General features: G+C 45.9%; 1 protein-coding gene across 2 annotated transcripts in view; it reads right to left on the bottom strand.

Moving 5' to 3' along the window:
• LRRK1 (leucine rich repeat kinase 1) overlaps positions 1-26,713 on the bottom strand; it is a 78,334-nt gene that overhangs the window by 3,224 nt on the left and 48,397 nt on the right. Inside the window, exons 15-32 of one of the 2 annotated variants that reach the window (XM_048482217.1) lie at positions 24,402-24,616; positions 23,293-23,457; positions 20,178-20,350; positions 18,902-19,022; positions 17,762-17,921; positions 15,795-16,071; positions 13,679-13,850; positions 11,439-11,602; positions 9,718-9,857; positions 8,111-8,357; positions 7,051-7,217; positions 6,229-6,426; positions 5,364-5,641; positions 4,508-4,702; positions 4,140-4,291; positions 3,090-3,207; positions 2,558-2,674; positions 222-1,069 (exon numbers count right to left, since the gene is read on the bottom strand). In XM_048482217.1, coding sequence (XP_048338174.1) covers positions 222-1,069; positions 2,558-2,674; positions 3,090-3,207; positions 4,140-4,291; positions 4,508-4,702; positions 5,364-5,641; positions 6,229-6,426; positions 7,051-7,217; positions 8,111-8,357; positions 9,718-9,857; positions 11,439-11,602; positions 13,679-13,850; positions 15,795-16,071; positions 17,762-17,921; positions 18,902-19,022; positions 20,178-20,350; positions 23,293-23,457; positions 24,402-24,616 — 3,907 coding nt within the window. The remainder of the gene's footprint in view (positions 1-221; positions 1,070-2,557; positions 2,675-3,089; positions 3,208-4,139; positions 4,292-4,507; positions 4,703-5,363; positions 5,642-6,228; positions 6,427-7,050; positions 7,218-8,110; positions 8,358-9,717; positions 9,858-11,438; positions 11,603-13,678; positions 13,851-15,794; positions 16,072-17,761; positions 17,922-18,901; positions 19,023-20,177; positions 20,351-23,292; positions 23,458-24,401; positions 24,617-26,713) is intronic. The other variant, XM_048482218.1, reaches the window with a different exon arrangement.

Below are 26,713 nucleotides of genomic sequence, written 5' to 3'. Positions count from 1 at the left end.
TCTTAACCACTACACCACTGAGATAGAAATGAAGTAAAATAAATTAACAAATGAAATTAATCCAGCTGCTTATTGGCTCTCAGCACTTAGCCTTCAGTGGCTCCAAGGGCTACTATCGATATGATTATCCTGAAGACTCGTGATTGAATCCCATAGTCCAAAAACCGAAAACGGGATGCCGCCTTTGAGCAGCCGCCCCAAAAGCTCACAGGACCGTTTACCTGGGAATCCAAACAAGATCTTTCACAGGAAGAATCGTCGTGGCCTGGAGATGCCCGGTGTCATCGTCGGCTGGCCCCGAATCGTTTTCCAGCTTCCTGCAAAGGCTCGTTTCCTTGAGCTTGTCGAGCTCCTCGCTGTCCACCGAGAACGGCACGCTGGAGGAGCTCACGGGAGAACTGGGCCAGCTCGAGGGAGATCTCATCACCCTGTTGTTCACAGAAGGGCTGTGTGAGGACAAGGAACAGTAGTCCGTGAGGGAGTCCTGGTGGTTTAATATCTGTGTGCCCAGCTCAGGGCTATGCACGATGCTGACATCGACCAGAGAGCCAAGTTCGGGAGTGGCCGTCCTGTTTCTTGCAAGCGTCATAGTGGAAATCAAGGCGGAAGGCTGCTGAATGGTGAACATGTCTCTCAGTGGGCTGCGGTCTCCGCAGAAGTAGCGGGCACACAGTTGGTATGTCGCAGTGTAATACATGACCAAGAAGTTTGTTTCATCGTCCAAACACCACGCCATCTCCTCTCCATCACAGTCCGAGCTACAAACGATAGACACGACTGTCGACGGGGGGCTGTAAGGTTCCAGTCTCCGGACGATCGCCAGGGCCGTGCAGTCTAGGACGAGGATCCCGGGCCCGTTGCTGTACCAGACTTCAGTTCCGCTATTTGCTGTTTCCATCGCTTTCACGGGGTAAGGGTTCTGGCGGGGATCATCGTCACCAATCATGAACATGGAGCTGTTAGCGGCGCGGGAGCAAAGGTACTGGCAGGTGTTTTGGGGGATGCCGCACGAGGCTTGGAAAACCGCTATCAGCCCGTCGGACATGCCGGCCAGCACAAAGTAGGAGTTCTAAAGGATGGATGAATTTATCTCACCAGTTATCATTACAGTGTTTATTTTAAACTATTTTACATTTATAAATTGTCAATTGGTTAATTTTAAATGAGGATTTATATTTTAATGTCTATGGATTGTTGGAATTGTGTTGTAACCCGCCCAGAGTCTTTCGGGGATAGGGTGGAATATAAACCCGAATGAATGAATGAATGAATGAATGAATGAATGAATGAATGAATGATCAATCCCTGTTAGCAGATAGCGTGGCACTGTGGTTAGAGAGCCTGCCCTAGGGTCAGAAAGGCCCAAGCTCAAAACCCCCACTCTGCCACAGGTGACTTTGGGCCGTTAACACACTCTCAACCTGACCGACCCTCACAGGGTTGTTGTGTGGATAAAATGGCACAGAGGGCAAATAATGTGAGCCATCTTGGGTCCCCGCTGGCAAGAAAGATGGGATAGAAATGAAGAAAACAAATTAATTTAAAAAATTAGAGACCCAGCCCTGCCGCAGAATTATAACATAAAGGGGTGAGAGTCGTCATCACGTCTGATTTTCCTATGCAGGTCTTTCAAAATGCGAAGACATTACATCCTGCTCATAGAGCATGTACCTGTGTCTTCTCTTAATTTAGCCCCCCACCCCCTCTTAGTATTCCCCATTTGTTACCAAAACACACAGAAGAAGAGGAGGACGAGTTTGGATTTATACCCAATCTTCCTCTAAGAAGTCTCAAAGTGACTTATAAACTCCTTCCCTTCCTCTTCCCACAACAGACCCCCTGTGAGATAGGTGGTATTGAGAGAGTTTTGAGTGAACTGTGACTAGCCCAAGGTCACCCAGCAGGAATGTAGGAGCAGGGGAACAAATCCAGTTCACCAGATAAGAGTCCGCTACTCACGTGGAGGAGTGGGGAATCAAACCCGCTTCTCCAGATTAGAGTCCACCTGCTCTTAACCACTACACCACAATTATTTCACCTGCCTTTTTCGTGGGCCCAAACATCTGGTCTGGCCTGAATGGCTTCTAATTTGAGAACGCAAGCGTCGCATCAAGCATTTTAGGGAGATTGCTCCACAAACCAGACTGAGATCACCAAAGAACTGGTAAGAGCCATTCTACTGCTCCAGCCGAGTCCTCTAAAAAACCCCAAAACCATCCCCTCCCTTTCTCTTTGGGACTTGGTTCTTTTATTAGGCACCCACATTTATACCCTGTGGCAGGGCAATCAAAAACTAAAGGAGTTTTAAAAAGGCACCTGGGTTCAGCAACAGCACAGGAGAGTTCCCGGGATGAGATAAGATAAAATGTTGCTAGAATTAAAATGGGTCAAGTGTAATTTCTCCCAGTTTGGTGGTTTATCTTTCTCAAGAACAAGACTTCTCAGCAATGAGGACATCACACAATGTCATCAGCACAAGGTTCTCTTCCTGAATCCATGAAAGCAGAAGTAGACAAATCCGGCTAATGCGGTCTCTTTAAAATGCACTCTGCTTTACCTTTTTGGCATCGGGGACAGCAAAGAGACAGGTAACAGCCGCTGGGGTGTCTAAGCCCTTCTGGGGAGCCTTCAGAGGACACATTCCTTGTAAACTGTACACGTAAATCTTCTGATCCTTTAAGAAAAGGGAAAAAACCACCCTGACATGATGACAGCTGGGCGGGGGGGGGGCACTGGGTTTACCGTATACGGTTGGCATTAGCTGAAGTTGCAAAGAGAGAAACACAAAATAAACCTTTCCCATAACAAAGCCGATCTATTTCTTAAATCCCCTGAATAGTGTTTTTGGAAGAAGCATTCTGTTGAAGCCCCCCCGGCGCTTTGCTCTTATCCCCAAAATGACCGCACTGAGGACTAGCCATTGATTTTGGAATGGACCACCAAATGGGAAACCCAAACACAACGATGCACAACGCAAATGCATTACTCCAGTTTCCATCACCTCTGTTTACAGGATCAACAACAGTCTGGGGAAGCAAACAGCCGCAGGAATACGTTTAAGAGCCGACTCTGGATTAAGATGCACGTACCTCAGTGGCAGTCCACAGACAACTCTGCACTTTCAGCTGGCAGCAAAGCTTTGTCCCCGGGCAGCTCATCCGAGCGACTTCAATGAGTCCTTTCTCTGCATTGACCACCGTGTAGTTCCTGAAAGCAGGAAGGGGAAAGTGTCCCAAGGGCAGGTGGCACTGGCATAGCTGCCACGGGGACATCTGGGGACAAACGCCCCGGGTGCCCCTGTGCGAGTTATGTGGGGGTGCAAAAATTGTCCCCCAGAGATCCGGGAAGGAGGAGGGGTGTGGCTGGGCCTTGGCATGACATGTGCATGTCACGCTGAGGCCCAGCCACGCCCCTCCTCCTTCCCAGAATTCGCTGGGCATCGGCGCGACAGGAGGCCCCCACCCATCTCTTCCCCCCTTCCCTCGCCCCTCCCTGCCTTGCCCAGGTGTCTTCTTCAGGCAGCAAAGCAGCCAGCTAAAAAAGCCCAGGGGACACACCTGCAGGAGTTGGGGCTCGCAAGGTCCCCTGGGAAGTGCTTTTTCAGCCAGCTGCTCTTTGCAGCTGAACTAAGGTAAGTGGGGGGGGGGGGGGGGGAGCTGGGCGCCATTTTGCTCCCCTGTGCCACTGCTCACTGCATAACTGGCAGGATCTCCTTCTCATAGTGGTGGACACCAAGTTATCAAATGCCCATGTGGCATGTTTGTCCAAGAGCGTACAACCAGCCCAGGATCACAGTGAGTTTCCATGGTAGAGGGAGGATTTGAACCTGGCTCTCCTGGATCCTAGCCTGACACCACATTAACAAATATGACACGCAGGGGCAAAACACCTCGAACCACTTCAACGAGGACTTTAAATCACCTCTTCGCCTCAGCTTCCCACCTCTGAAGCAAGAACAAGAACAAACGACCACAGAGGAGATAGAGGAACTCATGTTGTCCGAAAAAGATCATGTCATCAAAACCCACAGAAGTTTGAATTCTTTCTTTTGCACAGCCTGCACAGCTTGGGGGGTTTATTTGCTTCTAGTGCACGGCTGACGACCAAAGGAATTTTAGGGGAAAACCACATTCACCAACCTGGTTTCCTCCTTCCCGTCCCAGAATATGACCGTGTATTCCTGCCCATGCGAAGAGAAGAACGACGACTGTTTCCCACACGGCAGCAGATACATGAAGGTGGCAAAGGTGGGGTCTTTCATTCGGCCTACCACGGACGTGGCCAATGGGCGCTGTGCAAAAAAAAGAAAGGCTGGTCACATGCCGCGTGCGAGGATGCCCCACTGTTGTCAAAACTCTGTACACCTTTTCGCATGACACAAATAAAACGTTTTCAAGTAGGAAATAAAACATCTCCTCCACCGAGTTCTGCATGGTTTTCAACCCCAAATGTTTTGTTTCCAACCTGAAAAATTAATACACAAACATACACCAGGCTGGCCTTGTACCTGCTCGGGTTTCGTGTCCCAGCATTCCATCATCAAAACCTGCATCCTGTGGAATTGCACCTCTTCCGGCTGGCCCAGGGCGGGGCGGATGCCTTTGGAAAGCTTCTTAGCGATTTGTAGCTGATGTTGCCCAAGGACTGGCCGCTGTCCGGAGAGCAGCTCGTAAATGACCATGCCGTAGGAAAACATGTCCACCTATGGGCAGAGCACACCCACATCACATCATCTTCATTAGGCACAAAAACAAGGACAAGTATAAAATAAATAGATATTAAAGAAAGATCAAGTTATCGTATGTTGTTGTTGAGTACGTCTAGCAATCACTTGCAGAAGAAATTTTGCAGATCAAAGATATTATACAGCATTTCAGATTAAGAAGAAGAAGGAGACTCAAGGGGGCCTACCATCTCCTTTCCCTTCTCACCCCCCCCCCCCACAACAAACACCCTGTGAGGTGGGTGGGACTGAGAGAGCTCTATAGAGCTGTGACTAGCCCAAGGTCACCCAGCTGGCATGTGTTGCAGTGCACAAGCTAATCTAGTTCCCCAGATAAGCCTCCACAGCTCAAGTGGCAGAGCAGGGAATCAAACTGGTTCTCCAGTGCTCTTAACCACTAAATCACGCTGGTTAGATTACACAGACATTAAAAAATAAATCAAAGTATGTTATGTACTCTTTATTTTCGCCAGGGAATCAAGGATTGGTGAAGTGTAAAACTCTAATTAATTATGTCTTATGTTTTCAAATTCTATCAAGTTTTTCTATCAAGGTTTTCAAATTCTATCAAGGTTTTCAAATTCTATCAAGCCCCAAGCGCACAAGTCTGTGCTACCGAAGTGGCTTGTTTCAGATTTACCTTTTCATCGTAGACTATGCGAGGGCGTATCTCTGGGGCTTGGTAGCCGGGCGTTCCCTCCACCCCAAGGGCCCCTTCATGAAAGGACTGCCGCGAAATCCCGTAGTCCGACAGCTTGATGTTGACGCTTTCCTTCACGTCCAGGGACCACACCAGAATATTGTCTGACTTCAGGTCACAGAAGATGATATTCTTCTTATGGAGGTAGGCCAGGCCCGCTGCTATCTGATATGCTATTTTCAGGGTTAACATGTGTCCCAGTGGCACAAAGGATGCCCCTGAAGTCAGAGAAAGGGGGAGGATGAGAATTGGTCCTGGAAGCAGTTCTGGGCCCCACAATTCAAGAAGGATATTGACAAGCTGGAACAGGTCCAGAGGAGGGAGACCAAAATGGTCAAAGGTCTGGACTCCGTGTCCTACGAGGGGAGTCTTAGGGAGCTGAGGATGTTTAGTTTGGTGAAGAGAAGGTGCAGAGGTGACATGATAGCCATGTTTAGATATCTGAAGGGATGTTGTGTTGGTGAGGGAGCAAGCTTGTTTTCTGCTGCTCCGGAGACCAGGACCAGGAGTAATGGGTTCAAGGTGAAGGAAAAGAGATCCCACCTAAACATCAGGAAAAACCTCCTGACAGTCAGGGCTGTTCGACAGTGGAACGCACTACCTCAGGGTGTGGTGGACTCTCCTCCTTTGGAGGTTTTTAAACCGAGGCTGGATGGCCATCTGTCACGAATGCTTTGACTGTGTGTTCCTGCATGGCAGGGGGTTGGACTTGATGGCCCTCGGGGTCTCTTCTAACTCTATGATTCTATGATCTCCCCCGCACCCGAAAATACTCACCCATCCAAAGTCAGACCAGAGTCCTTACCTTTAGAGTTCTCAGATAACACGGTGGTGAGACTCCCCAGTGGGGCCAACTCTAAGGCAAAGCAAAGCGGGTGGATGCTGATCCCAATCAGGGAGACGACACAAGGGTGCTGCAGAGAGTGGAGCATGCTGGCTTCCTGCCGGAACTCAGAAAAGTTCTTCATGGCATCTGCGGCCCACAGGTGCCTCAGCATTGTGTCTAAACGGAGGAAACGATGCCCTGCCATTAGTCATATTTTGCTGCACAGGCACCGCCTCTAAAGAAACGAGCCCTGAAAGATAATTTTGCCGAGCATCCCAAAGGAAGAAGAAGAGTTGGATTTATATCCCCCCTTTCTCTCCTGCAGGAGACTCAAAGGGGCTTACAAACTCCTTTCCCTTCCCCCCCTCACAACAAACACCCTGTGAGGTGGGTGGGGCTGAGAGAGCTCCAAAGAACTGTGGCTAGCCCAAGGTCACCCAGCTGGCATGGGTTGGAGTGCACACGCTAACCTGGTTCACCAGATAAGCCTCCACAGCTCAAGTGGCAGAGCCGGGAATCAAACCTGGTTTTTCCAGATTAGAGTACACCTGCTCTTAAACCATTGCGCCACTGCTGCTCCTGGAAGCCAGAGGATGCCCCACATTTCTTCCAGCACCCTTAAATTATTTCTAAAGGTTGCATCCTCATAGCCGTATCAAAGCACACATTAGTTTTTGTAGGTGGTAAAAAAAGTTGTCTTTAAACAGGGTTTTAAAGCAAGGGGAGCGTATTTGCTTATAAGCATGCTGGGGAATTCAAAAGCAGGCTGCCTCCCAATCCCACGCAATAAGAACATAATACCTGTAGCTGAAAATGCAGAATTTATGCATTTTTTCACCAGGAACTGTTTCACAGCCACCAGTTTCCCCTGGTACTGCGCCTGATATATAACTGTTCCACTTCCTCCTTGGCCGAGAATATTGTTTTCATTTTCGCTGTATGCCAGTTTGCTGTTTTCCAAAAATAACCTGCCGGGCATGCAAGAAGAAGAAGGGAAGCAAGAGCATTGGCTTATTTAGAGGAGCTGGAGCACATGCCACATTCCTGCGGCAAACAGCTGTAAGGTCTTTACGGTTATCTGCCTCCTCCTCTGAAATAGAAGAAATAAAGTGTTTGCATTTATACCCTGGTTTCCTCTCTTGTAAGGAGTCTCTAAGTGGCCTACAAGCTTCCTGTCTCCACAACAGACACCTTGTGAGGTGCGGCTGAGAGAGTCCTGAGAGAACTGGGACTAGACCAAGGTCACCCAGCAGGTGTTCAGGAGCAGCAGCAGCAGAAGGCCATTGCTTTCACATCCTGCCTGTGAGCTCCCAAAGGCACCTGATGGGCCACTGCGATTAGCAGAGTGCTGGACTAGATGGACTCTGGTCTGATCCAGCAGGCTCTTTCTTATGTTCTTATATTCATGTGGAGGATCAAGGAAACAAATCTGGTCCACCAGATTAGATTCCACTGGCAGATAGACATAACAAAGCTGCTACGTGCTTCTTCCAGCCCAGATGAAGAATGCAAAGAGTTGGTTTTTGTACCCTGCTTTTCTCTACCTTCAAGGAGTCTCCAAGCAGCTTGCAGTTGCCTTCCCTTCCCCTCCCAACAACACACACCTTGTCAGATAGCTGAGGCTGAGAGAGTTCTGAGAGAACTGTGACTAGCCCAAGGTCACCCAGCAGGCTTCGTATGTTAAAGCAGGCAAACAGATCTGGTTCACCAGATTAGAATCCATTGATTTTAACCCCTCCGCCATGCTGAGAACAATATTAATAAAGAAATAAGGGAGGAAGTTGCAGTGGAAACATCCAGCGGATGGCAACCAGGAGCAATAATTCCTAAGAGGAGAAAGAAAAGAGAAAACGAACATCACCTTGAAGGAAAATCTGTCATGAAAAGCTCTGGAACCAGTTCCTGTAATGGGACAGGGATATCCGGGTGGTTCGGACAGGTAATGGTGTCCAACTCTATGGCTGTGAGAACACAGTCCTCCATGTTGAAGAACTGCATGTCTTCTATTTGCTGGCTTTTTCCATCTTGAGTTTTAGGGGTGGAACAGACTGGGCAAGGGACATATTGCTCCATGAGGAGAGTTCCGTCGCTTTCTGTGGCCGTCAGCGCTGAGGAGGGACAGAGAAATCAAAAGCGAATCGTTCAACAGTGGGATCGCCATACCCAAAACAGGCCCCTGAAATCAGAGGGTGGTGACATCACCTTCTGTTTGCCGCAAGATGCATCAAGGACATAATCGGGAAAGAAGGACTTGGACAATCATGCTTCTCAATATGATTCTGTACACACACCCTGAAAAGGTAAGTACTGGGCCACTATTGGCCCGTGAAGTGCTGGGCCATTATTGACCCATGGGAAGATATCACATTTTGACATTTACTAGGCAGTAATGGATTATGGGTAATTCATTACTAGGCAGTAAGTGATTATGAGTGTCTTGCTATTGCCTTCCCCAGTTGTCTACACTTTACCTCCAGCAAATTGGGTACTCATTTTACTGATCTTGGAAGGATCGAAGGCTGAGTCAACCTTGGGCTGGCTACCTGAATCCATTGGAATTGAACTCAGGTCACGAGCAGAGTTTTGACTGCAGGACTTCAGCTTACCGCTCTATGCCACAGGGCCCTGAACACATACAGAATCTATACCTCATAAAACTGGACATGACTTGTTGTAAATCTTTGAGGGGTTGGTTGGCCACTGGGATCATCTCCTGGATTCTGAGAGGCTCCCCAGGGCAATATTTCCCCAGAAACTTTCCTTATAAGTTTTATTTTTAATTTTATTTATTTTATTTTATTCTTCAGTTTCTACCCTGCCCATCCCCGTAGGCCTCAGGGTGGCGAACAACATAACACAACAGGATACATTAAACAGAATAAATACTAATAAAATACATAAGAATAATAAAATAAGCAAACAGAGTTAAAGATGGTGACTTAAACACCTAGTGTTAGCCAATTCACAGCAGCACTATATCAATACATTAACAATAAAACTAAAACTACTTATGCTAAAACTATAACTGCTGTAAAAAATAAACCTAACAGTAATACCCAGTTTACTCCAAAGAAGAGCTGGCTACACCTATCTAACCTACACTCCCTAATAATATACTAAGGAAGAGTATACTAAGTTAAATGTCCAATCCTGCCCTGGCCCCTACCAATAAAGAATCACCAAGAAATTGTTTAGTAATGATGCTGTAGAGCCAGCACACAGAAAATAGTGAGTTTTAAGACTGTGTAATGTTCTCTCTGACAATATTAGTTTTGTAATCTCAAGATCCAATGTGTTAGAGCTAATATTCATACAGTTTTGGGGAAGCTGTATTAGCTTTTTCTGTTTGTCTTTGACATTTTGTTTTTTTCTGTTTCATCTTTTTTTCCCTGTTAGTTAACTATATTGAAAAAAAATATTTAAAAAAGAGAATCACTACCGGCAGGAAGTAACTGTCGATGCTCTTACCGGGAAACCACTGGTCTATCAGAGAGTTGATATGATCAGTGATAAACGCCATTGCAGAAAAATCCCTCGTGTCCGACTGGCAGATGATTTTAATTCCACCACTTTTCTTCTTTTTCCAGTTCACGTCAGAAGACTCCACACTGTCCCCAGAAAAAGACTGTGAGATACCCGAGAAGCATCTTTGTAAAATGTCAGTAGATATGCACCCAAAGGGAAAAGTTAACATCGCAACAGTCAGATTGGCATAGTGTTTCAGCCAGTCAGTGGACAATTTCAGCAGCTTTGGGAAGGCTCTCTCTTTTCTATGTAAGCCCAAGGCCCTGTTTGCATGAGCAGTTTTGTTATCTGCACCTGCTAGATACAGGACCAAAACCTACACTTGTATTTGCTGGCAGACAAAGAAAAGCTAGCTTGGGAGTTGGATGTGGAAAAGACAGTTAGTTGCCTTGACTTTGCATCAACTCTGATGACAGACAACTTATCACTCCATGCAGGCAACAGGGCACTTTCACACATGCAAAATAATGCAATTTCAATCCACTTTCAATGCATTTTCACAACTGTTTGCAAGTGGCTCTTGCTGTTTCGCACAGTAAAATCCATCAGTGAAGTGCATTGAAAGTGGATTGAAAGTACATTATTCTACATGTGCGGAAGGGGCCTCACTCTATAAAATGGGGAATGACTTTCTTCCAATTTCCTGAAACTTGGCAGGGACAATCCCTTGAGAGGCACAAAATCCATGTGACACCATTATTAGCTCAAACTCTTGCACAACATTTTGTGTCAATTCGATTGGTCCTGGTAAAAAGTATTGCATGGATTTTGTTCTTAATTTGGGCCGATGGCCATTTACAACAAAAAAAATTTGCTTCAAAAAGTACCATCCCTGGAAACGTCTCCCAATTGGGTAGAAAACAAACAGACAAAGTTACAGCCAGATATATTTGATTTGGAAGTCAATGGAGACCAATAAAGAATAAGAGGGAAATTCCCAAAGGTTTGATAACCGTAATGAACACACATTAAAAATATTGAAATAATAAATATTGAAATATTTATTTCAAAGTATTGGAATAATAAAATGACTTGAGTAAAGATTTTGGGGGTCTCTTAATATATTCAACCCATACCCCCTCGATTTTGAATTTTATAAAGATGATCTGAGCTATGGGCTGTTGTGATCTATTAGGATTTTGAGTTACTGTATTTTTGTCCATTACTTTAAAGTCTGCCAGCCGCTTTGATTCCAATGTTCCAGGGGATAAGTGGCATATAAATATTTAAAATAAAATAAGCATCTTAATTATGAGTGTCAAACTGCAGTCAGATGTGGCTCCAGAATAATTTTCTCTGATTCCCTTGCAAACATATAAATTCTAATCAGGGTGGGGTGGAAATCTGGCCCAGTAGCTCCATTTATTAAAAGAGAAAAACCATTTCCCCAAAGACAGTTGGAGACCGCTTTCCAACATTGTTGTCTGAGAGACAGTTCTCAACACTGACTTTGCTTTGGCCCCTTCAGCACATGCAGAATAATGCACTTCCAATCCACTTTCATAATTGTTTGCAAGTGGATTTTGCTATTTTGCACAATAAAATCCAGTTGCAAAGTGCACTGAAAGTGGATTGAAAGTGTATTATTTTGCATGTGCGGATGGGGCCTTTAAGCTTCAAATAAAAGGTCATGGCCACCACAAAGGTCACACCTCCACCATTACCTTAGATAGCCTCCATCAAAGGTGACAAACAAGCCCTCCTGCCAATAAATGGTGTGATTCCTCTTCACTCGGAACGTGCTGCATCTGTTTCGCTGTCTGCCTGTGAAGCTATAGATAACGGTACTTTTTCTCCTGTTCTTGGTAGCCTTTTTGTTTTCAAAGAACTAGAACAGGCAAAATAAGCACAAATCAACAAGGCCATGTCACCTCGTCAGCCTACAGACCAAACACAGCTACAGTCTCTTCTGTATCATGTTTTTTTCTGGGATGCTATAAATTGCTTTTTACAACCTATTGGGAGCTGCCTGAATGGTTGGGGTTCCTTCCGAAATTTACCACCAGTCGGTTCCAGATCTCACAACAATCGGGAGCAAGGGACCACAACAACTTGAATATTCAGGAGGACATCAGGGGGCGCCAGGAAGACTCGCTGTAGCATGGTGTAGGAAATCTAATCCCTCTCTCAAGGTGGTGCTTTCGGCCTCCTCTCTTGCTCTGCCCTTTCCCAGCCCCTGCACTGTGCAAAGGTTACCAAAACTACCAAAGTGCAGAGAAGACGCTGAACAGCTATGGAACTGTGGGGTCTAAGAACAGAGATGGATGGGCCTTTGCCTCAGCTTTGGGCTGTAAGTAGGCTGACCAGACGTCCCGCTTTTGGCGGGACAGTCCCACCTTTAAACAATTTGTCCCGCGTGTTCTTCAAATTGCCCCGATTTTTGGGAGGCTGCCGCACGGCCTTCTGGGGCGCAAGGCAGTGCGGCAGCCTCCCGCGCGCACGGCCGCAGGAGCGCACGACCTTCTGGGGCTTGCCGTTTCCGGACGGGGGGTGGGAAACGGCAAGCCCCAGAAGGCAATGCGCTCCTGTGGCTGCGCGTACATGTGTGCGCGCGCACGGCCGCCTCCCCCTTGTCCTGGATCACAAAGCTGACCATCTGGTCACCTTAGCTATAAGTCCCCTTGTGTTTCAGGGCAGGAGTGCTACTAATTTAACAGGGCACTTAGGTCCCTTCCGCACATTCAGAATAATGCACTTTCAATCCACTTCCACAATGGTTTGCGAACTGCACAGTAAAATCCAACTGCAAAGTGCGTGGAAAGTGTATTGAAAGTGCATTATTTTGCATATATGGAAAGGGCCTAAGAAATCCCCCCCCCCCCACACACACACACAGACACAAAGTAGTTAGGCAGTTTTGTTTTCCTAGCTATCAACAATGGCACTTGTTATGCCCATAAATGAGTGATGGCAAAGATGCCAAGGAAATGGCTCTCTGCCATAGGACTCAACATGCTGGACCTTCTTTGTTGTAAAATGCTCTGTCTGGGGCCTAGTGCCTACCTAGCCCTGAAACCACCCCCCTCCCCCCACAATCCAGTTGAAAGCGTGCAAGTAAAAAAACATAAAAAATAAATGCACTGTATCAAAGTACCATGTTTAATAATGAACAAAATAACGGTCTTGACAACGGCATTGTGTAAAAATGAATGAGAATACTCATATTTCTTCAGGACTACATTCTAATGCAGAAGCATACACATTTCTTGATTGCTGCACCTCAACTGATTGTACTAACATCTTTTTCTGAAACAGAAAATCGGCAGATACTATTTATAACAAGAAGAAGAGTTTGGATTTATATCCCCCCTTTCTCTCCTGTGAAGAGACTCAAAGGGGCTTAAAATCTCCTTTCCCTTCCCACCACCACACAACAAACACCCTGTGAGGTGGGTGGGGCTGAGAGAGCTCAGGAGAACTGTGACTAGCCCAAGGTCACCCAGCTGGCATGTGTTGGAATGCTCAAGCTAATCTGGTTCACCAGATAAGTCTCGACAGCTCAAGTGGCAGAGCGGGGAATCAAACCCAGTTCTCCAGATTAGAGTGCACCTGCTCTTAACCACTACACCACGCTGGCTCCTATTTATGGGTTGGTTTGCCACTGCCTTCTCCAGGTGGTATGAAAGTATGGGAGAAATGATGAAGGGGCATTTTGTGTGCCCTGCTATAGGAGGGAGGGCCCATGAAGCTCAACTTCAGCCTATAGAACAAACCATCAGTCTGAACAGCCCTGACTATCTCAAGCTTGCCAGAGCTTGGAAGCTAAGCAGGGTCAGCTCCAGTCAAACACAGATGGGAGACCACCAAAGAAGACCAGGGTCGCTAGGCAGAGGAAGGTATTTATTATTTAAGCAACATCCCAGCTTTGTTTTCTAAGTTCTCGCGCTGCATGTCATCTGCCTACCTGGAGATCCATCTCCGCCAGACTGATAAGCATCCGAGCGATGAACCTTTGCCAAAAGCCGACAGGAACGAAGCTCATCTTGAACACCCTCTGGATGGCGTTGGCCATCTGGTGACGTATGCTGTGGATGTCCAAAGCTGGTTTGGCAGGAAGCAGATGAGGGAGGAGATAACTGAAACCAAAAACCACAGAATGTTCCAGTTAGGAGCCGCAGCTGCGTTCTGCTTCTGCTGTGTACACCAGAGACAACCTCTTGCATTCTGCTTTCACGCAAAAGCCATTGAATCACCCCAGGACAATAGGATATCACAGTTACGATAGATATTCATATAACGGAGAGTTGTGGGGTTTCCAATAGCATTTTCTCCTGACGTTTCACCTGTGGCTGGCATCTTCAGAGGATCATATCAGGAGAAAATGCTACTGGAGCTTGGCCATACAGCCCGGAAACCCCACAACACTCCAGTGATTCCGGCCGTGAAAGCCTTCGACAATACATGTTGCAGAAAAAGTCAAGAAAGAGACAGACCCAAGCTGTTGGAAAGGACTTCGAGCACAACAAAGCAGCCGAATGTTTGTGCCACTTGCAATTGGCAGATTTCTTTACTTCCTTCAAGCTGGAAATGATTTAAGGATCACCCTTGCAGGCAAACATGTGCTGGGTGCAGACATCCGCAGCCCGCTGCGAGAAACTTTGATACTTCGCTGCCAAAACCTCATCTTGAAGGCAGATTTTCCACTGCCACCAGATTTGGCTGCACCTGCTCCTGGCCCACAAAACCTCATGGCTGTCCTCAGAAGACCCTCAGAAGACCCTCATGGCTGTCCTCAGAAGACCCTTCAGCCTTCAAAATTCTAGCTCAGGGATCTGTAATCTACAGCCCCACCACCAAATGTGGCTCAACGTGGAACCAAATAAGGTTCCAAAAAAGAAAATGAAAGAAAAAAAGAAAATGAAATCTCTGAATAAAATATGGGAGTATGTGGATTTAGAGAAATTAACTAAAATGTGGAAAGAAAATTGGGAAAATGCGCGAGAATATGGTCTCCCTGGGTAGAATTTATGAAAGAACAATATGGCTCAGATTGATTCTCAGCTGGGTTTAAGTTTTAGAATGGAGTGTGGATATTGATTGTTTTCTCTTTTTAGATTATATTGTATTAGGGTTTTTTCCATTAATCTTCTCTAATGTACGAATTAAACATGCATATGGTATATATTACATAGAGAAATGGAGTGTAAGATAGTTATCTTTCGGGTGGATATGAAGATGGAGGTCGGAATATATGTATGATGTTGATTAAGTGTGATTTTTTTTCCTATTTGTATTTTTTTCCGGAAGAACTGAATAAAGACTTTAATAAAAAGAGAAAGAAAATGAAAGCTCTTAACGTAAGATGTTAGAGAGAAGAAGAGTTAGATTTATACCCCCCTTTCTCTCCTGTAAGGAGTCTCAAAGGGACTTACAAACTCCTTTCCCTGTCCCTCCTCACAAAAAAACCAACACCCTGTGAGGTGGGTAGGGCTGAGAGAGCTCCAAAGAACTGTGACTAGCCCAAGGTCATCCAGTAGGCATGTGTTGGAGTGCACAAGCTAATTTGGTTCACCAGATAAGCCTCCACAGCTCAAGTGGCAGAGTGGGGAATCAAATCTGGTTCTCCAAATTAGAGTGTACATGATTCGAGTGCACCTGCTCTTAACCACTAAATCACTCTGGCTCTCAGAGACAAAGGGAAATGACAGGGGTTCTTGTGAGTACCTAAAAAGGCGATGTGGAGGTCATGTGCCATGCATAGACAAATGTCATGGGAAAGCGGCGCTATACAGCAAACTGGCTGCATCCAACCCAGGCCTGTTCCGCACCTGCAGAGTAATGCACTTTCAATCCACTTTCACAATTGTTTGCAAGTGGATTTTGCTATTCCGCCCAGTAAAATCCAGCTGGAGAGTGCACTGGAAGTGGATTGAAAGTGCATTATTCTGCACCCCAGTCCCCAGCCATTCTCAAGTTTGCTGCATTACAGGGTGCAATAAACAACTGGAGCCATGCCTCCGTCTCTTTGTGTTCCCACCTGACCTGTTTAGCCACACATGTGGTGACAATTACCAGTGTACCTGTTGTTGGCTACCGGGAGTGCGATTTCAAACTTGGCAAGGAATTGGAAATACTGTTCTTCCGTCTGCTTGATAAAGCCTGTCCCGATCAGTAGCATCCGCAGGTCCTCGGCTTTGATCACCCCGTTCTTGGCAACCGACTTTGAACTTTTGATGCTGAAGATTTGCTGCAGACACTCGGACAACCAGACCGGGTCGAGAAAATAGAGGTTCCTCAGCCCGTGGCTTGTATCCGGGAAGTGTAGTAAAGTCCCTGTTTCTATTAGGAAGTTGATGGCTGCGGAGAGAAAGGAAGACGGCTCTGCCACAAACGCCCTGGCCCGGCTTCAAAGCCAAGCAGACAAATTAATTTTTTGTGCGTTTATTCAAAAACTCTAGCAAGCCTGTATCCTGATATGATAGGATCCACAGTGGGTAACAGCAAACTTGAAAGCAGCAAAAATTTAGCAACAATTTGGCACAGTTAAACAACACATATGAAGAGTTTGGATTTATATCCCCCCTTTCTCTCCTGTAAGGAGACTTAAAGGGGCTTACAATCTCTTTTCCCTTCCTCCCCGCCCCAAACAAACACCCTGTGAGGTTGATGGAGCTGAGAGAGCTCTGAAGAACTGGCATGTGTTGGAGTGCACAAGCTAATCTGGTTCCCCAGATAAGCCTCCACAGCTCAAGTGGCAGAGCGGGGAATCAAACCCGGTTCTCCAGATTAGAGTGCACCTGCTCTTAACCACTATACCACGTTGGCTCTCAAGCTGTCTTCTTCTGAGTCAGATCACTGTGCTATCAAGGTCAATAGGACTGGCAGGTGCTGTCCAGGGTCCTGAGATTTTTCATATCATTTTCTGGGGGGGGTTTTGCCCTCAAGTTGCAGGTGACTTATGACGAACCTGCACAGAGTTCAAAGCAAGAGACATTCAGAAGTGGTTTGCCATTGCCTGCCTCTGCAAAGCAATGTTGTTCATGGCCTCCCATCCAAATGCCGATCAATGTCAACCCTGCTTAGTTTCCAAGATCTGTTGAGATCAGGTTAACCTGAGCTATTCACCTACTGTGTGTGCACAAAGTGCAATCAAGTCATAGATGACTTATGGCGACCCCTGCTGGGTTTTTGAGGAGGGGACTGACAGAGGTGGATTGCCATTGCCTTCCTCTGCATAGTAACCCTGGTATTCCTTGGTGGCCTCCCACCCAAATACCAACCAGGGCTAACCCTGCTTAGCTTCCGAGACCTGATGAGATCACGCTAACCTCCACCTATTACCTGATTCTTTTTTTAAGTGGAGCTGCTGGGAATTGAACTTCTGCAGGCAAAACAGGGGCCCTACCCCTTAGTCAGGGCCCCATCCAATAAAACTATTGCTTTGTGGTCCTTGGAAACCAGCAAAGGCTCCATTTCATTGGAAGAGGGCCTGTGGCAAAGTGGCAGAGGATCTGCTTGGACTGATGAAGGTCCCAGGTTCAATCCTTGGAATTTCAACTAAAGGATCAGTGTGGTATCGTGGTTAAGAGCAGCCGGATTCTAATCTGGAGAACCGGGTTTGATTCCCCACTCCTCCACCTGAGTGGCAGAGGCTTATCTGGGGAACCAGACGTGTTTCCGCACTCCTACATTCCTGCTGGGTGACCTTGGGATAATCACAGTTCTTCGAAACTCTCTCAGCCCCACCTACCTCACTAGGTGTCTGTTATGGGGAGAGGAAGGGAAAGTTGCTTGTAAGCCACCTTAAGTCTCCTTACAGGAGAGAAAAGTGGAGTATAAATCCAAACTCTTCTTCTTCTTCTTCTAGATGATGTGGAAGAGCCCCACTCCCTGGAGAATGGCTGCCAGTCTGAGCACGCAATACCAACTCTGACGGTCAAAAAGTCTGATTCTGCATAAGGCAGCGTCATATGCTCACTGCAGGCAAGATCTGCTCCAATTCAGAAACCTCTCAATTTCAAGACAGGGCTATCCAATATTGCCATACCAGACTGCAAATCCTCATAGTCCCTGATGTCATTTCCTGGCGTTCTCTCTACGAGGGTCTCTATCTCCTTGTCCATTAGGTATTGGACGCTGAACTTTTGGCTTCTCCTCTGTTGTTCGGCTATGATGGATTCTCGGAAGCGCAGGTAACTCCTTGGTATCTGTTATATTGAAGACCATTCATTAGTATGGAATGAGGGGAGGTGCTAATATGATGGCTTTTGAGAAGGGAGTGCCCAATGGAAACAGCGATTGGTAACTGGGATCATTCTCAGTTTGTTTGGGGGTTTTCTGGTTGTTTTAATGAAAATATTTATTAAGAGATTGATACAGATCTGGGAAAATTGGTGCATATCCTTTGAACAAAAATACTACAATCATTAATACCAATGCTCCCAACCATACAGACACTGTACAATACATAAAAAGCAAAAAAAGACATCTGTGACTTAAAACCTAAACCATTTTCCTGGTTTTAACTTTAATAAAATATATAAGGGACGGCACTAGGCAAATACATATATGATTCTTCAGGAGCCTGTACACTTGTCAATTAAGATTATGCCTGTGGCAATCCGCTCTGATCTAACTAAGGCCCCTTCTGCACATGCAGAATAATGCACTTTCAATCCATTTTCAATGCACTTTGCAGCTGGATTTTACCATGCAGAATAACAAAATCCACTTGCAGACAATTGTGAAAGTGGATTGAAACTGCATTTTACTTAGATATTTCAACTTGTACAGATATATCACTGATTATTGACTTCTTCTGGAAGATTTCCCCGGATCGTGAAATAAATACAATCAGGAGATGTCATTCCCATTTTTGTGGGGGGGTTTTGCCAAGAAAGTGCCCTGGGCTTAGGGTGACCCTTTTGGGGTTTTCAGGGGAAGAAAAGTTCAGAAGTGATTTGCCATTGCTTGTCTCTGCATAGCAACCTGGGAACTTCTTGGTGGTCTCCCATCCAAATCCTAACCAGGGGCAACCCTGCTTAGCTTCTGAGATCTGACAAGATCAGGCTTGTCTGGTCCATCCAGGTCAGATGACGTAATGATTGACTGGCACATCTCCTGATAATGACCAAGTGTGAGAAACCCTCAGACCAGGAAAGCCAGAAATGTTGCCAAAGATACCCACCAGCCTGCCAACAAGTTTTTGTGAGCAGATAGAACTGCCGGCGTCCTTCATATTACAAGTGATGTGGTAAATCAGTTGCCGGAGCCCGTCGAGGCCTTCCAGGGTCTTACACGAGAGCTCGCTGCAGAGAGAAACCGGAAAAGAGAGAGATTCCTACAATTAGCATGACCCGTAAGTTGAGGCAAGCAAGTCTCAGGCCCCTTCCACACATGCAGAATAATGCACTTTCAATCCACTTTCACAATTTTTTGCAAGTTGAATTTTGCTATTCCGTACAGTAAAATCTGGCTGCAAAATGCATTGAAAGTGGATTGAAAGTATTGCATTATTCTGCCTCAGAGGCAAGTGTAATTTCAAGCTGCCTGGCTACCTTCATATGACTGAGCATAACAGGTTAGCAAGCTGCAACTTTCTTACAGCCGATGGGGTTTGGGGAAAACAGTACTCTGGAAAAAATATATCTGGTGTGAAAATGACTCGTTGGAATTTAATTTCTGTCTGTCTGGCAGTTGCTATACCACTGGGATTTGCTGTGGTCTTGAGGCCCTTTGCAGATGGTCTTTCACCTATCAGGCTTCATGTGTAGGAGTGGGGAAACAAATCTGGTTCCCCAGATAAGGGTCCACTGTTCATGTGGAGGAGTGGGGAATTGAACCTGGTTCTCCAGATTAGAGTCCGCCTGCTCTTAACCACTACACCATGCTGGCTATAGCACTATTTAGTCTGAAAGGATCAGGTTAGAAGCCTTCTATCTGATGGGGACTTTGGGAAGACTGTACCACATGAACATACCGATCAGCTCTTCTCAGTGCTCCTGGGGTGGTGAACTCCCTGGGTGGTTAAAAAACTTTATTTATATCCCGCCTCTCATTCCAATGGGACTCAAAGCAGATTACCTCATTCTCATCTCCTCCATTTTATCCTCACAACAACCTTGAGAGGTAGCTCCAGGCTGAGAGTGTATGATTGGCCCAAGGTCGACTAGCAAGGTTCCACAGCACAAGAAGGGAATTGAATCTGGATTTCCCAGATCCCAATTTGACACTTTAACCACTACACCATGCTGCCTCTCTCTCTCTCTCTTTCTATTTGTGAGTCTGACTTGCTGCCAAACCAGGTCATTTTTCCCAGCATGACCTGCAAAAGGCTGAATTATTCCAGTGAGTTTTGCTTCCACCAAGAAAAGGAGATTGGGGAGGAGTTCTCGTTATATATTCAAACATTATTGGGGGTACAGGAGATCATCGTCAGAGGGAGAAAACCCTATCAGACTTACTGTAAATTCTTCAGAGTGATATCTGGGAATCCAGTGGCTCTCGAGCCAGCAGGAGACCGGCAGATCGCCAGGACGTAGGCTCTCAGGGTGGCGATCCTCTCAACGCGGAATTTGGTGTCAATTAAGTCAAGGTGTGTCCCGACCACCAGCACCACCGAATTCGGAGCTTTGGCCTGGAAAGAGAGAAATTTAGGGTCAGGGTTTTGCACAGGTCCACACAAAAGTCTCACAGGAAGTTTTTGCAAAACAATAAGAATTAAGTCATCACAACTGACTTACGGTTGTGACTTAATGAAGTCAAGTCAGAACTGACTTACAGCAACCCCTCATGGGATTTTCAGGGCAAAAGATGTTCAGGAGCAGTTTACCATTGCCTATCTTTGGCCCCTTCCACACATGCAGAATAATGCACTTTCAATCCACTTTCAATGCACTTTGCAGCTGGATTTTACTGTGTGGAATAGCAAAACCCACTTGCAAACAATTGTGAAAGTGAATTAAAAATGCACTGTGGTCTGATCCATCTCTATTGCCAATTCTCAGATGGTTTTCAAGCAAGAATGCTACACAGGTGTTCATACAGATATTTGTACAGTAAACAACTAGGATGAAGAAAGTCCAAAGCATCTCCGGTTTCGAAGTACCAGTCGCCAGAACTCCAAGGCCCCTTCCACACGTGCAGAATAATGGACTTTTCACAATTGTCTGCAAGTGGATTTTGCTATTCCGCACAGTAAAATCCAGCTGCAGAGTGCATGGAAAGTGGACTGAAAGTGCATTATTCTGCATGTGCGGAAGGGGCCCAAGATGAACAGTCAAACCCAACGACGGTTCTTGCTGAAATCATCATTCTACCAGCAGATAAAGGTAATGCCACGGTTATCATGGAAACAGACCAATACAAAGAAAAAATCAGACAACTTTTGGACCCCACAACATACAAAAAGTTAAAACAGGACCCAACCAACAAAATCACCAGGAAAACCAACACCTTGATTAAAAACTCCTCAATTGATCCAATCATTCGCAAACGTCTCTGCAAATCTGAAGCTCACCCTCCTAGACTCTATGGACTCCCAAAAATCCACAAGGACTCCACACCACTCAGACCTATTGTGAGTGCAATTGGATCTCCTACATATGATTTGGCAAAGTTTCTGGCCACACAACTGCAAATCCATATTGGACTTACTACACATTACATTAAGGACTCAACTCACTTCATTGAAAAAATCAGCAAACTCAAACTCAACCCCAATGACAAACTGATCAGTTTTGATGTGGTGTCCCTATTCACCAAGGTCCCCATAGCAGACACCATTACACTCATTAACCAGAAATTCCCAAAAGACATCACAGCCCTGTTTCAACATTGTCTCACTACCAGCTACTTCCAGTGGGATAATGAATACTATGAACAGAAAGATGGGGGTAGCCATGGGTAGCCCTCTTAGCCCTGTAATAGCTAATTTTTATATGGAACATTTTGAGAAACAAGCCCTGAAAAAACAGCACCAAAAAAGCCCACCATATGGTTCCGTTATGTGGATGACACATTTCACCACATTTTGGACCCACGGAGGAAAAGAAGAACTAAACAAATTCCTGGACCATATCAAAAAGATCCACCCAAACATCCAATTTACTATGGAGAAAGAAAATGAAGGAAAACTGCCATTTTTAGATGATTCAGTCATCCGGCATAAGACCAAACCAGCAATTGGGACAACACAGTATACAGAAAACCTAAGCACACAGACAGATACTTCTACACACAAAACTCCAATCACCATCCAGGGCAAAAAGGAGCACCATAAAACTTTGGTACATCAAGCAAAAGCCAGAATCTGTGAACCTCACCTCCTACAAGATGAATTGAATCACCCTAAACAGGGCTCTACAGGCTAATGGTTACTCTAATACAGAAATCAGTAAGGGCTGCAAAGACTCAAGAACAAGCCACATGAACAAAGCAAAGATAAAGAGAGCCATCTAGAGGGAAAGTGTTCTTACCATACATCAAAGGGTACCACTGATCGCATAGGAAAACTGGATGAAAGAAGCACAACCTACAAGAAGCAATCTACAGACCCACTAAGAAAAAATTCAACAGATGCTCACGTTCAGCAAAAGGATAAGAGGGATCCTTTAGCTACTGCAGGAGTCTATCGCATACCATGCAGCTGTGGACAAGTCTACATAGGAACCACCAAAACGCTGCGCACTTTGAGACACGTATCAAAGAAACACAAAGGCAACGCTGCGGACTATTTCAGCCAGAAAAATCAGCAATAGCAGAACACATGATAAACCAACCTGGACATAGAATATTATTTGAAAAAACAGAAATTCTGGACCACTCTGAAAGCCACTACGTCAGACTACACAGAGAAGCAATTGAAATCCATAAGCACATGGACAATTTTAACAGGAAGGAAAAGAAAACTATGAAAATGAACAGAACTTGGCTGCTGAAGTAAGTTGAAAAAATACTAGAGTAGTCAAGACAGTGTCTAACCAGCTCCACACAAACTACAGGATGACCATAGACAAAAAGGAAAACAAAGGCCAGGATATACTTCTATTCAGATGCTCCCACCAGTGACCTTTGCACTATCTCCATTTGACACTCCCATGCTATAGTCTTCATTGTTACTCATACTTCTATTCCAGATGTCTCCCTCAACTATTGACCTTGGTTTGCCTTCTTTTTATTTACTTTCACAGACTATGTTTCTCCACCCACCCTGGACACTCCAACAGATATATATACTCCACTTGCTTTCCCAACATCAGATCCTCTGAAGATGCCAGCCACAGATGCAGGCGAAACGTCAGGAGAGAATGCTGCTAGAACACGGCCATACAGCCCGGAAACCACACAGCACCCAAGGTTCTTGCTGAGTTTTTCAACGCCATACTTAGGCTCATTCCGCACATGCAGAATAATGCACTTTCAAACTGCTTTCAATGCTCTTTGAAGCTGTGCAGAATAGCAAAATCCACTTGCAAACAGTTGTGAAAGTGGTTTGAAAACGCATTATTCTGCATGTGTGGAAGGGGCCTAAAATGGGTCTACAACTTCTTGGCACACCGGAAAAGACTTCTCCCTTACCTCAATATTCAGCAGCCAGAACTGAAGATTCGCAATGGCTTCTTCGCCCAAAGCCAAGTTCCAGACAACAACATACAATGCTTTATCTGTGAAGAAACACTGGTTGACTGTCGACATGCTGGCGGGACCGCCGATATCCCAGACATTAAACACCACAGAATCGATCTAATGGGACAAAGAAAAACATTCAGCAGAGAGAGAAAGCCATCCATAGCAACTAAAGTAAATCACACAGAGATAATGGTCAATGCACCATGAACCCACGCACTGAGCGTCTTTGCAGTGCACAGCAGTGGGGCCTCAAAGGGTGTCAAAGTTCTGGAAGAGAGAAGCCCTTGATACGAGTGGCCGTGCTTTCCACACAGGAAACCTAAGCTAATGACTTCACCGTTTTGGAAACTGTAACTGCTGAGGCTGGAGACGAGATTGCAAACATTTCTTCGTTCAGTGGGGTTTTGTTCCTTTCGGAACAATGCAGAACTGACAGCAATCATGAAGAAACTCTTCTTTTTTATTTATTTACTTCATTTGTATCCCACCTTTCTGCCCAATAAGGACCCAAAATGGCTTACTCCTATCATTCACCTCTCCTCCATTTTATTCTCACGACAACCCTGCCAGGTAGGTGAGGCAGAGAGTGTGTACCTGGGGGGGGATTTCCATCACATTGGGGGGGGGGATTCGAACCTGGGTCTACCAAATATTAGTCCAATACTCTTTACCACTATATCACATTGACTCTTTTCTCTGGTTATCTATGGGAAGGGGGCACACCCACTGCCAGATAGTTTGCTAGTTCACAGGGAAGTTTGTTTTGCCCCTGAATGAGTCAGAGAAATGAATGAGGTCAGTTAACCAAGAATCAGAAATCTGGCCTAGAGCCTCAATTCAGCCCCTTCCGCACATGCAGAATAATGCACTTTCAATCCACTTTCACAATTGTTTCCAAGTGGATTTTGCTATTCTGCAGTGAAATCCAGCTGCAATGTGGATTGAAAATGCATCATTCTGCATGTGCAGAAGGGGCCTCAATTTATTTCCACACTTTGTCGAGGCACTGAGATTTTTCTGCCCAGCTTAGATAAGTTTTGCATCTTGTTTCTACCGACCTTCGATTTGAATCCGGGTGGTTTCGGAAGCTCCCACTTTGTGGTCCGGATTGTGACGTCGCTCGGCATCGCTTGGGAAGTTCTTCCTGTCTGAAGGATTTCGATCAGTGTGGACTTTCCCTGCCGCGGGGGGCCCACCACTATCATCTTCATCGAGTTGCATGGCTCAGCCTTCCGTAGCTGGGCTCGTAAGAAAGCTAAGATGGTCTTTGGGCCTGATGAGGGACAGAGAAATAAAACCGATCGTAAGTGGCAGAAAAAAGGTTTTTCAAGAACAGTTCGACAGTGCTTCGATGAAGGTAGGTGAGTGGAATTGGGAGAGAAATTCAAATGCAGATTTTGTAAAAAAATTAGGAAGGCATATGCTAAGTGCCTTCAGGCTAAGCGTGAGAACACAACCGGCAGAAACAGATAAAATAATCAAAACAGGATTCTCTACCCCACTACCAAAAATCTGGGAATCGACTGACTGTTTTGTGCAACCTGAGGAATATTATGTGTTCCCTGCAGTCTTTGGTTACAGACAAGAGATGAGTTAAAATATCTGCATCCTGCATTTCCTCCTGGAGCAGCTAGTAGCCCAAGCTCATAAAACTTTGATGGTAGACCACCAAGAAAGACCGAGATCTCTACATAGAGATCTCAATGGCAAACCAACTTTTCTCATCTCTTGTCTTGATAACCCCATGAGGGGGTCACAGTTGCAACTAGATGGCACTTAATTATTATTTCCTCCTGGCAGCTAAAGACAGGCCAAACTGGAGTTACGCAGACTCTAGAATGGCTTTTCCACTTTTCCACTTGCAATATGCAATGCTCTCCCATCGGCAGTTTTTAGACAGACAATATAAAAAGTTCCCATTACAGAGGGGGTTTGTTTGTGTGGAACAGGACAGGTTCAGCACTTTGGACTTGTCTTGCTTCATTGCCTTCTTTAAGGGAACATTTGAACCAAGGAACATGTGTTCAGCTCAGTGTAAGGTTGTCGTTCGACCCAGGAAGGGGAATTTTACTGTTTTGGTTATCTTTCACTTGCTTGCTTGCCTGTGTGAAAACTTTGTGTGAAAAAACTGCCTTGTTTATATTCTTTTGGCGGGAACCTGTCTGATGCCCTGTATAAGCGGTTGCTTGAGATTTGGGTGTCAGTTCTCGCATTGCCTGTGCCTGACTAAGAATGCCAGCTCGATGAAGAACTTAACACGGTTGCTTTTGACTGGACTTTACTGGTTCGTTACACTCAGCCTAGATTTTTACTGAAAGATAGCAACCCAACATTACAGTGTCCATTGCTAAATTCTGCATGATTGCCAGTAAACTTCGTCAAGTGTACTGGCATGCACGTTCTAAATAGTATTTATGAAATTTGAGAGTTTACTTGGTTTTAATATTTGTCCATTACATTTTACAGTATTTAACTATATTGTATCTTATAATTATTTTATCGTTATATAAGGTTTCAATTGTGTACACTGGCCTTTGACAGCATAATAAAACTGGCTGAATGGCTAAAGACCGGCTATGGGTGTTTGATCAGTATTTTTTCCTCCTATGGACACATACTAGGGACTACTAGAGTCATCTAGTGGCTAAAACGTTCGACTAGTTCAAATCTCTGATCTTCCATTAAACCAGCTGGGTGAACTCGGGTTTGACTCAGTCTCCCACAGGCCAATCTACCACAGAAACACGGGAAGGAGCTCCTTAAAAAATCAGCAGGATAAAAATACAACAAGCAAACACATGTAAATAACTTCAGCTCTGAACCACTGCTGGTCACAGGACAGCAGCCAGCAAATTTGGCCGGAGGCCGTTTCCGCACGGCCATGCTGGGGTTGGGTTGGCGTACATGACGCAGACCCAACCCCCCCGGGACTGTTCGCACAAACGGTCCCGGTAACTAAAGGGAAGACGGCGCCGCGGAGCGCTGTCGTCTGATCGACCTACCGTCTCTGCGACCGTCCGGCGCGTCGCCGAGACCAGGGGACACGCCCCCCCCTGCCCTGCGCGACCGCTCCGGAGTCGCAGGGCAGGGGGGGCATGTCCCCAGGCCTCGGTGATGCGCTGGACAGTCGCAGAGAAGGTAGGTCGATCGGGCAAAGGGGGGAGGGATGGCACCTTCCAGCCGCTGCTGTTCGCACGGCAGCGGCTGGAAGCCACCGTTTTCCAAAAACCTCACTCAGGAAGCGAGGTGGGAAAATGGCGGCTTCGCACCGCTGGGGAGGAGCGAAGGCGGCGCGGCTGCGAAGCAGCTGCGCCCCCCATGCGAACAGCTCCCTGGGGACTGCATTTTTGCTGTCCCCAGGGTGCAGTAT

Source organism: Sphaerodactylus townsendi, linkage group LG17, assembly GCF_021028975.2.
Source record: "Sphaerodactylus townsendi isolate TG3544 linkage group LG17, MPM_Stown_v2.3, whole genome shotgun sequence".
NCBI classification, from domain to species: domain Eukaryota; kingdom Metazoa; phylum Chordata; class Lepidosauria; order Squamata; family Sphaerodactylidae; genus Sphaerodactylus; species Sphaerodactylus townsendi.
Note: the sequence above shows the minus strand (reverse complement) of the source record. Positions and strands in the feature narration are given on the sequence as shown.